A 12,874-nucleotide genomic window follows, 5' to 3' on the forward strand; every position below is an offset into this window, starting at 1 on the left:
TTTTTTAAACTGCTCTCATGTTTTAGCTGCCTCTCTTCTTTCTGGAGAATTGGTACAAATGTAGAGAGTAAACTTTGAGCAGCCTCTGATAACATTCTTTGTCATGTTGGCATCCAGAAAGTCATGATAGAGGAGTTATTCACATATCAATAGACTGCAGAAAGATCTTTATTTCAAAGACCTTTAATTTCTGTTTTGGTCTTTTTTTTGAAAATGTAATTTATCTACTTACCCTATTGGGGTTTTTTAGGAACTTGTAAAAGTAGCTGTACGCAAATATACACAAAGAATTGAGAATTTTCTTTCTTTTTCATAATTATTTTAAGCTTGGATTGTTTTCAAGGTATGTGTTAGGACACAGAACGTGAGCTGCCAGCATTAGCTGGAAGTGAAGTGACCAGCAGGAAGTCTGGCTTTGAGAGGGAGCTTAATATTTTTTTGAACTGGAAAATATCCAACATTGTGATTTTGTTTGTATTATGTAGGAGCTTTTAGTATTCTTTTTGATAGTCCTTTTAAAATCAAAATTACTCTGTATGTGCTTTCTGTTAATTCAGTATGGTTTTGGAAATAAACAACTCTGTAGCTCATGGGTTCTTTATTGTTCACTAACACAGTGATCTGTTCAACTAGTTTAAAAAAAAAAAATCCTAATTTGTTTCTTCTGTCATTCCAGATAGACTCTTCAGTTTCTTTCAATACCAATCATGAAGCATTTACAGCTGTTTTTAATACCTATACCAGTCTACTTACTGATCAGAGTTTAGGCTTAAATCTTAAGGTAAATTGCTCACTTCAGTGACTTTGCTGGCCTCCCCAGGTTAGAATGTTAGTCATTCATGAATTTCCCTGTTATTGGGCTTAAAGTTTACTTTAGTTTGCACAGTAACGTGGACATCACTTCCATTTTTTGTTCTCCTGTTCAGCATCCTAAAAATTGTAAATCATCCTTTTTGTTCTTCAGGCAGAAGGCGATATCGCAGATGTTGTGTTTTGGTTTTAGGTGCTCTTCTACTGAAAGGCATGTAATTTTTGGGAAAAAACTTGCTGTCAGTTGCAAGTAGTTTAGAACTCTAATGTGTTCATTTCAGAAGTGACAGCTAATCAGGCTTTTAGCAAGGACTGGCATTCCCTACATGGCAAATTACGAACATCTGCTATGGTTTTAATGTCCATGTCTGCAAGTGTGAGACCAGTACTAGTGGATTAACTGTTATATGTGGCTTGGTCAGAAGAGGGAGATAAAGTACTGCATACTGAAAGTGGAAGTTACAAAAGATGCTGGATCATAACGTTTGGACTAGAAGATGAAAAATTTTCTGCTTATGAAACAGTTTTGCATAGTTGCTGCTCTGAGAGTACCTTTAGCTAGACAGAGTTTTGTACTTTCCTGTGCATTCAAAATAAAGTTTGGGGTCTTGCTTTTAGCTGCCAGGTAGTGCATTAGATCAGTCACTTGTGTGATACAAGATGCTTGCTTAAAAGAACAATGAGGTCTTATTCATAGCCATGTCAGCCGTAAGATAGTAATTAGCTTTTAACTCCCACTCAGCAGTGACCAAAGCTTGTTTTCTGAATTAGCACCTGAAAGCTGAGCAGCTACATAATGTCTCTTTATCAGTACACTGAGCCATTGAATCAGTAAACACAGCCACTGCTGATTATTTTGTGGTCCTATTGAACTTGCTTCACAGTTAGGGAATAATTTTTTTAGTGTGAAACTGTGTTTCTTTTCTTCAGGGCCAAGCAGTGATAATTCTTCCATTCTTCACTAATTTGACTGGAGAAAAACTTCATGAGCTTAAGAATGCTCTTGATGAACTTGTAGCTTTCAATTTTCCCATGAGGTCAGATGAGTTTCCCAAAGGAACCTTGAAGCACAATAACTACGTAGACTGCACTAAAAAGGTCAGTATTTTTAGTGAATGTGTAATTAGAAGCCTAGGTGAACTATGCCTAGAAACAATGTTTCATAGAGTCTGGAATTAAAGAGAGAGAGACTTTGTGTAAAGAAATCAGCTTTTCTGTTTCTGAGTTATGTCTTTATCCAGAAGTTTAACTTACAGATACACATTAAATACATATATCCTTCTTAGCACTTATCAGTACTGAAAAATAATTACATAATTAGACAGAATTGATTTGATCCAGTGTGGCTCCTTATTTTATGCATTACTTCTTTTTTCAGTTTTTAGATGCATTAGAATTGTCTCAGAGTCCAATGCTGTTGCAGTTGATGACAGAAGTCCTCTGCAGGGACCACAGACATTTCATGGAGGACTTATTTCAAGCCAGCTTCAAAAGAATTTCCAGAAGGTGAGTTTGGTCTATTGGATTTTGCTCTTGTTCTCATTGAATTTTTGCTGAAGCAAATGTGCTTCCTCTATTATGTTGTCCTTGTAATTAATAGTGATGTTTTACACCATAAAGTTTTATGTAATAGTTTCAATTCAGATTTTGCTTTTGTCTTCAAATTTCGGGAATATTTCTGAAGTGTGAACAAGTGGCACCAACTTCCAGATAACACTTCCAATGCCTGGGCAAATTTTGTAAAGCCTTCTGTAAACTAGCATGTTCTGGCAGAATTCAGTTGGAAAATAACAACTGTGTGTGATACCTGTATTTGCTATCCCTGTATTACCACGCGATCACTTAAGTTGATAGCACTTAAAGTGACAGTGAATTACTTTGTTCAACCCCTTTCAAAACACAGCAGACATTTATTTAATTGAATGTTTCCAGAGTGGTAAACTGTAGACACAAACATGCTCTATCTACAGAAGAGGTCTTCAGTCTCTTCCAAACGAAACATTCTAATTCATGATGGGCTATTTGAGTAGGGACTATTTTAGAGCATGTAGTTTCCTGGACAAAGTCATCTATCTTATGCCCAAATCCCATTTCTAAAGTTTTAACTTTCATAAGTTCAGAAATTCAGAAAAACAGTTCATCTGGTAGTGATAGGCCACAGAAGGACCTGGTAACAGTGAAGTCTCCTTTTTTAGCTTGTTTGCCGCCATCCTTCACATGTACCAGATTATTTTTTTTTTTTTAGGTTGTTCAGTGAAAAGGGACTGAGAAAGCTAATGATTGCTTTTGGATTAAACTAACAAACATATACAAACAAGTTTATGATCTGTTGCAGAGTAAGAAGCTGACATTTTCTTGGGAGATTCAACCTGATCTTGCATGTCTTGTAGGATGATAACCCTAGAGGGTATAAACACCAATAAAAATTTTAAATGTCAGGGCGTTTTGAAACATAAATGGAGTCTGGTAAAAGAATTTTCCGCTTGAGATTTCTATCTTGTTTAGGAGCACCACTGACAAACAAGTGGTACTGTTGGACACTGTTCACAAAATGTTCCAGAGTGAAGACCTTCTTTCAAATACGACCCGTCAGGCATTTATGGATCGCTCCCTCCTCACTCTCCTGTGGCACTGCAGCTTGGATGCACTTAGAGAATTCTTTGGCAAGATTATAGTGCAGGCTATGGATGCACTTAATTCAAGGTTTACAAAGGTATGAATTACTTTTTTTAAGGATTGGGGAAGGTCTAATAAAATACTGGTGCTGGTATGTACATTCTGCTTAACTTTGAGGGAGATGCTAATTGAAACCATTTGCTTTCTAATTTTCTGTATCTTGAAGCAGAAGCTTGTGCCAATTACATAGTTTGGTTAATAGTGAGAAACTTTTCTTTATTCCCCAACACACTGTTGCTTTGAAGCTAATGCACATTTGCATATCTACTGTGTATAAAAGTTGAAGTTGAAATGTTATCTGTATATATCTACAGGGGCCTGAAGTTCTGTCAAATGCAAAAACCTGTTCTAGCTTTGAAATTTAAAAGCTGTATAAAATTGTAGCCTGTTACTACGTTGTGAGAGAGAGGTATTCAACCTCCATTAATAAAAGCTCTTAAATTAGCTGCCTTACTTCTAGAGAAAGAAACACATCTAATCATTGCAAAGAAGCTTCAGCCAAGGATTAGGAGCACAGGTCTTCCTTTCTCTATTTACAGTCTATCCTCCAATTTAGAGTATAGTTACATGCAATGATTTTGTTGTCAGTGGAGGTCTGTGCTCTTTGTCACTCCTGTGGTTTTGCTGATGCAGCTGTTTACAGGCAGCAGGACAAACAAGATGCTGAAATGATTCAAATTCAATAATAGTTATTTAAAAAAAAAAAAGCTAAACCCAAAACTTATGTAGAGTCACCCCCACCATGTTTCTGTTGCTATAAGCATTGGCACCAAAATAAGGTGCATAAAGAAACTCATGAATAATACCTAGTATGGTGACAGGTATGTATGTTCTGCTTACAGGTGTTAACTTACAGAGTTGAGAAGTTACTTGATACTCTGCTTATTTTACTCCCAATATCACTATAATGATTTAGGCCAATTGTAGTTAAGGCAGCTCACCTGATAAAGAGCAGGTCAACATAGTTTTAATAACTGTATTACACAGGTACTCAGAATCTGTTAGTTGTTTATTATCATTAGCTCTTTTCTCTGTTTTAGAAGGTAAAAGTAAGTTGAAGGCTGTTTAGTAGAAACTAGAGTAACTGTGGAGCTGCTTAGGAAGGGCAGGATCCAGGATAACTCTTTCTGAGGTTTTGCTTATTTGTTTCCAGTCCAATGAATACATTTTTGATATGCAAGTCACAAAGAAAATGGGGTATTACAAGCTGCTGGAAGTGATGTATGTGCGTCTTTCAAAAGAGGATGTTTACTCCAAGGACTCTAAAATTAACCAAGCTTACCGTGGCTCCATGAGTGTAGAAGGAAATGAACTTACCAAGACACTAATAAAGTAAGACTATTATTACTTTTATTTCCTTCTAATTTCTTATTAGGTTTTGGGCAGATACATTTTTTTTTTTTTTTTAAGTATGTCATATAAAGCAGAAGATTGATTTGTTCAAGGGTAAATGTAATCTGTGATGTAGCTTTTGATTTTAAATGGAATACACAATATTGAATTTGCATTGATATAATGATCTCTAGTGTAGGCTCCAATCCTATGTCAGGATAACTTTTGCCTTCTGTTTTTGCCTTTTTTTTTCTGGTTTGTTAAGCTTGTGCTTTTATTTTTGCTTTTCAATATGATTCTTGGCCTTTAATTTGTGTTTTCACAAGTTCAGTTTCAGTATGCTTCACTTTTATGTAGCATATGGTTCGGTGTTGTAAGATAGGTATTTATATGATTGATGAGAAGATGGGATGTATTTTCATTTACCTTTCATAATACAGCAGCAATGTAATTTGGTTTAATCACCACTGCAGAGGGGGACAAAATATTAATGGTGAATATATGTGCTAATTCATATTAGCTTAATATTATGAAAAAAATACAAGATGTCTGAATTGCTGTTAATTTTTTTTGTTTTGTTTTAATTTTATTTTACAATACTATGTCCTATGAGGACTTTAAAGAATTTCTTGGCTGTGATTTGCAGAAGATCTATAAAAGGCTATGGTCAAAAGACCTATAAAATTTGCATCTAAACTGGTTTTCTCTGGGTAATCTATAGCATAACTTAGCATGCCTGTCCATTCATAATTTCTTGGGAAAGGACCATGAGAGAGATTTATGTGTATGTTAGAACATACCTCCATCTTAGCTGAAAATGGTCAATCATCATATTCCTGACATTAAGGACTACTGTGTAAATACTTGAGGAAGTTGGCTTTGTCACTACTTCTTAAAAAGACTTCTGATGGTGTTTTCTTGCCTGTTTGTGTTTTAAGGTCATGCTATGATGCATTTACAGAAAACATGGCAGGAGAGAATCAGCTGTTGGAGAAGAGGAGACAGTATCACTGTGCAGCATATAATTGTGCTATTGCTGTTATCAGCTGTATTTTCACTGAAAGTAAATTTTATCAAGGCTTTCTTTTTACAGAAAAAGCGGAAAAGGTGAGAAGCTGTTGTTGCTGTTAGAAGGCTTCCAGAGCACGAGACACAAAGTGATTTTACCTGATTGCAATAAATCAAGGAATCAAACCTGAATGACATGCAATTATATCAACAAATTATCCAGTGAGGCAATAGAAGGAGTCGTAGCTGTCGTAGCTGACTTTCTTGCATCCTTCATGCAATTTGGTTTGCTGATGAAGGTTTTACTGTCTGTTTGGGAATGGGTGAAGTAGTGATACATTTACCCTGTTTTCTGTCTGCTCTCGCTCATTTTTCTAAAATGTGAGGAAAAAAACCCTATTGTTTAAGTTCTCCAGTGCTTGGAATATACTTAATAAGAGATACCCTCTTTACAGAGCACATTGTGCTGTGAATTCTTGAGTAGTTGAATAACAACATTTTCTTCAAAGTATTGATTTAGAAGAGAAAACATGCAATATTTTCTATATTGTACGTTGATCTGTTGTTTTTTAAGACGAAATAAAATACATTCAGAGCAATTGTTATCATGTGCAGCATTATAATTTTGCTATTTCCAAACATGCTTCGTTTTGCAGAACTTGCTGATTTTTGAAAATCTGATAGACCTGAAGCGTCAGTATACATTTCCTGTAGAAATTGAGGTGAGTGGAATTTCTGGGCTTCAGTGTTCCAAAGTGAAAAATGAGTATGGCTTTAACAGCGTAGTCACTGTAGACCAGGTCAATTCTCACATACAAAGAAAGAGGATTCTTTAGTGAATAAAAAATGGAGCACTCTAATGTTTTAAAATACATTTTTCTAAGAGAAATTCAGTCTTGAAATTTAGAACACATCTGCAGTGCACATAACTTTAATATACTTTTTAGCACACTTACTCTGGTAATGAACAGCTGTAGGAATAACTAATTTAGCTGTTCTTCTGCAGCATTAATTATAATAATTTACAACATAGGATTTCCATTCATGTTAAATAGTTTTGATCCTTTCTGGGCAGTTCTGTAAATAAATAACTGTAAATAAAACCAATTTAACTAATTTTTAAAACTTTATTTCTTTCTTATTAGGTGCCTCTGGAAAGGAAGAAGCGATACATTGCTATTAGAAAGGAGGCCAGGGATGCAGGGAATAGCGATCAGGGTATGAAATTCATTTATAACGATGAAAAAATGCCTTCTTATGTTTCATACAGTGTTCATTGATGTGTTGCTAGTTGGCTTCCACAGTAGCAGGAACAAATAGAAGCATTTGATATACTTCATCTAACAACCAGTTCCCACCCACCCCAAGTTCTAGTGGCCAATAAAGGCTTGTTTCTTGTAATTACCTTGATTAATGGTCTATTCTTTTTTCCTATTTAGATGAACCCAAGTATTTAGCTTCTGCATCATACATGATGGATAGCAGTTTGAGTGAGGAAATGAGTCAATTTGATTTTTCTACTGGAGTTCAAGGCTTTTCTTTTAGCTCCCAAGATGTTACAGCTAGCAGCGCTCGTTTCAGGAGAAAGGTAATTTAGTGACTTATGTGCTGTGAGGAAGAAAAGTTTTATGCTTTCTAGCAATTGCATATGTTTATTGGGGCTGAGAAGGAGGCTAGAAATTTCTCTTATAGTTCTTCTACTTGACTGAGTGTGGGTTCCTCCAGAAGATGAGGGAGGGGACTGCAGCTATCTTCCGCAGGTCATTTTTCTTCTTCCCTCTCTCCTCTGTCTACAGCTGGAGAAAAGTAATGCCGTACCGTGGGTGTCTGAAATTAAGTCATGTGAGTGAAGTCCAGCCTGAGCTGTAAAGAGATGGCTTGTGTGCACTGAGGAGTGTCTGTGATTGTCGTGTTTTGCTGTTAGGCACCTGGTTTCCTCATTTCCCTCTTCTTTTGGTCTTTGAAGGCACTTGACCAGGCTGATTGTATCAAATGCATGGAATAAATGATCAAATGCTTTATTATTTTTGTATCTCTGTTGTGGCACCTTGTATTTAATTGTTGCTCTTTGAAGAACAGCATTTAATATCTTCTGAGATTAAAAGTTGCAGTCAAGAGATGACTCATCAACAGTACTACTGATAGAATAGATATTTGCTATAAAACAGAAAGCAAGCTTGAAAAAGTATCATAGACACTGAAGATTAAATCTGCCAAAATAACTGTCAACATTGGTAAAGATAAACTGTTTCCCTGTTTTGGAGCAAGGAGGTGTTTTAGCTGCAGTGAAGTTAACCAGAAATGTACTTTCTGTCTGCTTTGTGTAGTAATGTAATTTCTTCTAACTATAAACATTTTTCTTTTGTGATCTATTCCATGTAGCAAAAGAGAGAGCTGCTGTGGTAGCTAGTCAGTGTGAAACAACACATCCATAAAAATAGGACATTCCTCCTGTGGAAGGTGTTAACACATTCTTTCAGCTATAAAATGAAATAATTTCTGTGAGTTTCAGCTAACTCTTCCTGCTTCCAGCAGTTGCCACACCTATCCTGGCAGATAGTAAAGTCAGAGTAACATGAAATTGCCATCTGTTGGCACAGAAAGTAAAAGATGTGCATAGCTGGTACGCATATTTGGGAGGTGTCTGTTTGAACCACACGTTTAACGTATTCCCTGTTGGTGCACACTGAGCATATAGTCAAATTTGTAAACACGTAAAATGAGAATGACTCATGGCATTATCATGATTTAAAAGAAAATACAGTGTTATTACTAATCATAGTAATGCTTTTATTTTCAGGAGCCCACAGAATACATGGTTTTAAATGATGAAATGGAACTGGAAATGGATGAACTCAACCAACACGAATGTATGGCTTCTATGACCACTCTGATTAAACATATGCAGAGGAACCAGATCACACCCAAAGTAGAAGAGGCCAGTATCAACCAAAAAGCTGGCATTTTTTCCCTAATTATACCAAGAAAAGAGAGTCATGATTGAATCCCTTTGTTTATTAATTTTCATGGCTATATTATAATGACACCTATGTGGCTCGAGCTGGGGGAGCTTTTTGGTTTGGTAAGCCTGTTCAGTCTAAGTGAGCTGATTTTTGTTCATGTCTCTTAAATTTCAGGGAACAGTTCCAGTAGATCTTCCTCTTTGGATGAAATTTCTGCACGGCAAATTAGGAAACCCATCAGTACCACTAAATATTCGCCTCTTCATAGCAAAACTTATTGTTAATACTGAGGATGTGAGTAATTTTTTTTTGTCATATTTTTTTCTGTTAACATGACAGGTTGTATTATGATATTAACTGTGTAACTCCTGTGGAGTAAAATATTTCATCAGCTGTGACTTTTGGGGCATTCAAATTGAGTGATAAATTTGAATTTGCCATGATAAAAGAGAGCACATTCATAGCCCAAAATCCCAGATTGTGCCAGCATTTTGAATGTAATATACTTTTTCTCCCAAACGCTACACCTATAAGTAGAGGTTATTCACAATATGTGTCTTCTGTAAACTATGGCTAATTGATTCATTGATACTGGGCAAGAGGTATAGCTAATTATGTTTGCCATCTTTGAAGGAGGAAATATCATGTTTTTTAATGGTCACAGATGAGTCTTGTGGAAACTCTTATTGCTAAATGATGTTCTGGTTGCAGAAAGATATTAAGATAGCATAATGTGTCTTTGCCTGAGAAGAAACGTTTTCTAACTCTCATTCTTGGATAAAACATTCTCATCCTATTTCATACAGTGATTTGAAAGTACAATGTTTATGTCTGCAATATTCCAAATACAAAAAGACTGAGTTTCAGAATTAATTCAAGAAGCTTTAACACCCACTTAATGCTACTTTCTTAGTAAAGGTGTCTGAAATGGAAGGGTAGATGAATGGCCTTTAGGGACAGGTTTTCTGCATGACAGCTGTATTATGTGCGCCCTAGTGAAATAATTAACTATATATATATGTGAATGCTTGGTTAAAGGTTTCTAAGCAGAATTGAGGAATGTAGTTTTGATACTTTCTATTTTAAAGTTATTTTAATCTCTGAGGCAACATCCACCAAAATTTTAAGCAAGGTGATAAGAGGTTGATTTAGCAGTCTTACTTGTAATAATTATTGAACAACAGGTTTTGAGTAGTTGGATAATTTGTACCTGATTGCTGATTCTCCTGTTTTCCATAGGTTTTCCGCCCTTATGCAAAGCAGTGGCTTGGTCCATTGCTGCAGCTTGTTGTTTCTGGGAATAATGGAGGTGAAGGGATTCATTACATGGTAGTGGAAATAGTGGTTACTATCCTTTCCTGGACAAGTGTAACCACTCCCAAAGTAAGGAAATGTGAAATTCATTTTTATTATTATTGTGACTATTTGGTAAGGAATGACTGAGTTTGTTATTATGCACTTACAGTAATTTTCTATATCAGTTCATTGTTTCTTTTAGACCCTAACTTCAAAAATAGCTTATTTACTTGCTTGCTTTCATAAAACAATATATGTCTTCTGTCGGAGTCACTATGTTTATTTCTGCCTCTATTCATTGTAGGGGAATATTAAGGATGAGATTTTAGCTAACAGATTGCTTGAATTCTTGATGAAGAATGCCTTTCACCAAAAAAGAGCTGTGTTCAGACACAATCTTGAAATCATAAAGACAGTTATAGAGTGTTGGAAGAACTGTCTCTCTATACCTTACAGGTAAGCATTTAGACAATTGCTTTTTTTAATCAATATTTCAAGAATATAAGTGAACATTATCAAAGGAGATGAAAAGCTAAATTCAGCTGCAATAGTAAACTTCTTGTCCCTAGAGTTGACAGGGAAACTTTGGAACTGAACTCTCCAAAGATTGTAGTTGAATTTGCAAAGCAACAAGGAGACAGGGAAAACATGTAGAGGATTACAATAGCAACAACAACAGCAGGAGTAATCTCTGCAAAGACTTAGTTTTATTTGAGATTTTGGGTATTATCACTAAATACTGGTGCACTCTTAGTAAGACTTCTGCAATCAGCTGTGCTCCTGAACTTGTTGCAGAGAATTTGTGTGGGCTTACAATCTCTGTTTGATTTTTTTTTTATTTTTTTTTATTTTTTTTGTTTTGCAAAGACTTCTTCACTGAAGACTTACTACTTACTACTTTCTGAATATATGCTTTCTACTGGCTTTGGTGGGAGTGTATATGCATATATACATACTTCCTGCTGGTTTTGGTGGGGTTGTATGTACGTATATAATCTGTACGTACACAATATTTCCTGTATATATCTGTATGTACACAGAGAGTGAGTGATTTATGGTGTGTATATTTGGGGGTTTTCGTGTATATCAGTATTTTTGTTTTTATCCAACAGTTTAATACATGAAAAGTTTTCTAGTGGAGATCCTGATACAAAGGACAACTCAGTGGGAATTCAGCTGTTGGGAATTGTTCTTGCTAACAATTTACCTCCCTTTGACCCAAAGTGTGAAATAGATCGTGTCAGGTGAGAAATGCAGCTTTTTGGAGAATGATTTTGATAAAAGTTTAAGACAAAGAGAGAGCACATCTAACTTGTCAGCCTGAAGTATGGGAACTGGATTGCTTGTTTATCAGAATTGTTTGTCTCATCATCCCTTTGCTGAGAGCACATCTAACTTGTCAGCATGAAGTATGGGAACTGGATTGCTTATCAGAATTGTTTGTCTCATCATCCCTTTGCTGTTGTCTGTCAGATGTAATGCTTTTCTGGCTGCGAACTGCAGACCACATTTATTTTGGAAAATACCTAAAAGAATGTAAGCTTTTTTACAGTGGGCCCCAAGGTTGTGGTTTCATGGGAGTTAAGAGTCAGGAATTGCCAAAGCAGGGATTTGAGACACTGCAGGTGGAAATCCATATTGTGCTGTATACAGCTCTTCTAAAAGCAGTCATTGTTCTCCTAGGGAGCTCAGGTGATTTTGTTTTGGTTTAAAATTGGCTTCTGGAGTAGTGGCTTACAGCAGGTCTACCTTCTGTGTTAGGTATTTTCAGGCTTTGACCAGCAACATGGGTTTATTAAAGTATAAAGAAGTTTATGCAGCTGCAGCAGAAGTGTTGGGACTCGCTCTTCGATACATTGCTGAGAGAGAAAATGTAAGTGAACTTACGGTGTGTTTGACCATTCCTGAACTTAATTCTATGTGCATCTTTTCTATGACTATTCAATTCAGCTTCAAAAATGAATGTATTTAAAACTCAACAGTCTTTGTCCAACAGATAAAGGTTTATACTAGTAACTCAAGAGGAAAAGTGTTTGAGTGCAGACTTAAGTGCACAGTTTTTGCCCTGCTGTTTTGGAGCTGGCAGTGAATGGTCTTTTTCTGAGGCTTTGTTCAGCTTTTGCCAGCCATCAACACTGGCATGGTACATTTAAAGTGTTTGGTTTCTTGGTTTTGGGGTTTTTTTTAAAGAAAAAAAAAGATTTGCAAGTTGGGAGGTTTGAGGCTACCTTTTGAATAACTGTACTTGAGGATGTTCAGTAATTTGAAGTTTTGATGTAAAATTTAAAGATACTGTATTTAATTTTGATTCCAGTTGTTTTCTAGGTAGTGGATAAGGTGAATGCAAAACTGTTACTCACCAAATCCTACAGTAGTGTAATTAGGGGATAGTGCTTGATGATCACAGGAATCAGTCTGAGACAGATGCTAGAAGTACTTCTTTACACAACATTTAGTGAACTTCTGGAATTTGTTACCAGAAGAGATTCTAGGGGTAAGTAGCATCAGCAGTTTCAAAGAGAAATTAGGCAAATTCGTGCACAAAAAAAAAATCCATGAACAAGTTCTAAAAACAATGGACAACAAGGTACACTCTAAGATCCCTAAGCCAGTGACAGATGCATGTTGGGTTGTGTGAGAGAAAAGGAGGACAAAATGCTGCCAGGCTCATGTGCTCCCTCTGCAGCTGCTTTTGGAGGCAAAATTACCAAGTATTGTCTAGGTGGATTATTAGTCTGACCTTGTAGGTTATTCTTACTTCTGTCCCTACTATTCTTACTTCTTTCCCT

General features: G+C 36.0%; 1 protein-coding gene across 1 annotated transcript in view; it reads left to right on the plus strand.

Annotated features, from left to right (window-relative positions):
• The window catches only part of PRKDC (protein kinase, DNA-activated, catalytic subunit), a gene marked incomplete at its 3' end in the record, with an annotated part of 55,078 nt that overhangs the window by 32,539 nt on the left and 9,665 nt on the right, over nt 1-12,874 (plus strand). Inside the window, exons 38-52 of the mRNA XM_009640367.1 lie at nt 677-781; nt 1,741-1,908; nt 2,189-2,316; nt 3,316-3,523; nt 4,640-4,818; nt 5,757-5,925; nt 6,483-6,548; nt 6,972-7,044; nt 7,266-7,414; nt 8,627-8,764; nt 8,964-9,083; nt 10,029-10,172; nt 10,390-10,541; nt 11,198-11,329; nt 11,847-11,958. Coding sequence (XP_009638662.1) covers nt 677-781; nt 1,741-1,908; nt 2,189-2,316; nt 3,316-3,523; nt 4,640-4,818; nt 5,757-5,925; nt 6,483-6,548; nt 6,972-7,044; nt 7,266-7,414; nt 8,627-8,764; nt 8,964-9,083; nt 10,029-10,172; nt 10,390-10,541; nt 11,198-11,329; nt 11,847-11,958 — 2,043 coding nt within the window. The remainder of the gene's footprint in view (nt 1-676; nt 782-1,740; nt 1,909-2,188; nt 2,317-3,315; nt 3,524-4,639; nt 4,819-5,756; nt 5,926-6,482; nt 6,549-6,971; nt 7,045-7,265; nt 7,415-8,626; nt 8,765-8,963; nt 9,084-10,028; nt 10,173-10,389; nt 10,542-11,197; nt 11,330-11,846; nt 11,959-12,874) is intronic.

This window comes from Egretta garzetta, unplaced genomic scaffold, assembly GCF_000687185.1.
Source record: "Egretta garzetta isolate BGI_Z169 unplaced genomic scaffold, ASM68718v1 scaffold36, whole genome shotgun sequence".
NCBI lineage: Eukaryota > Metazoa > Chordata > Aves > Pelecaniformes > Ardeidae > Egretta > Egretta garzetta.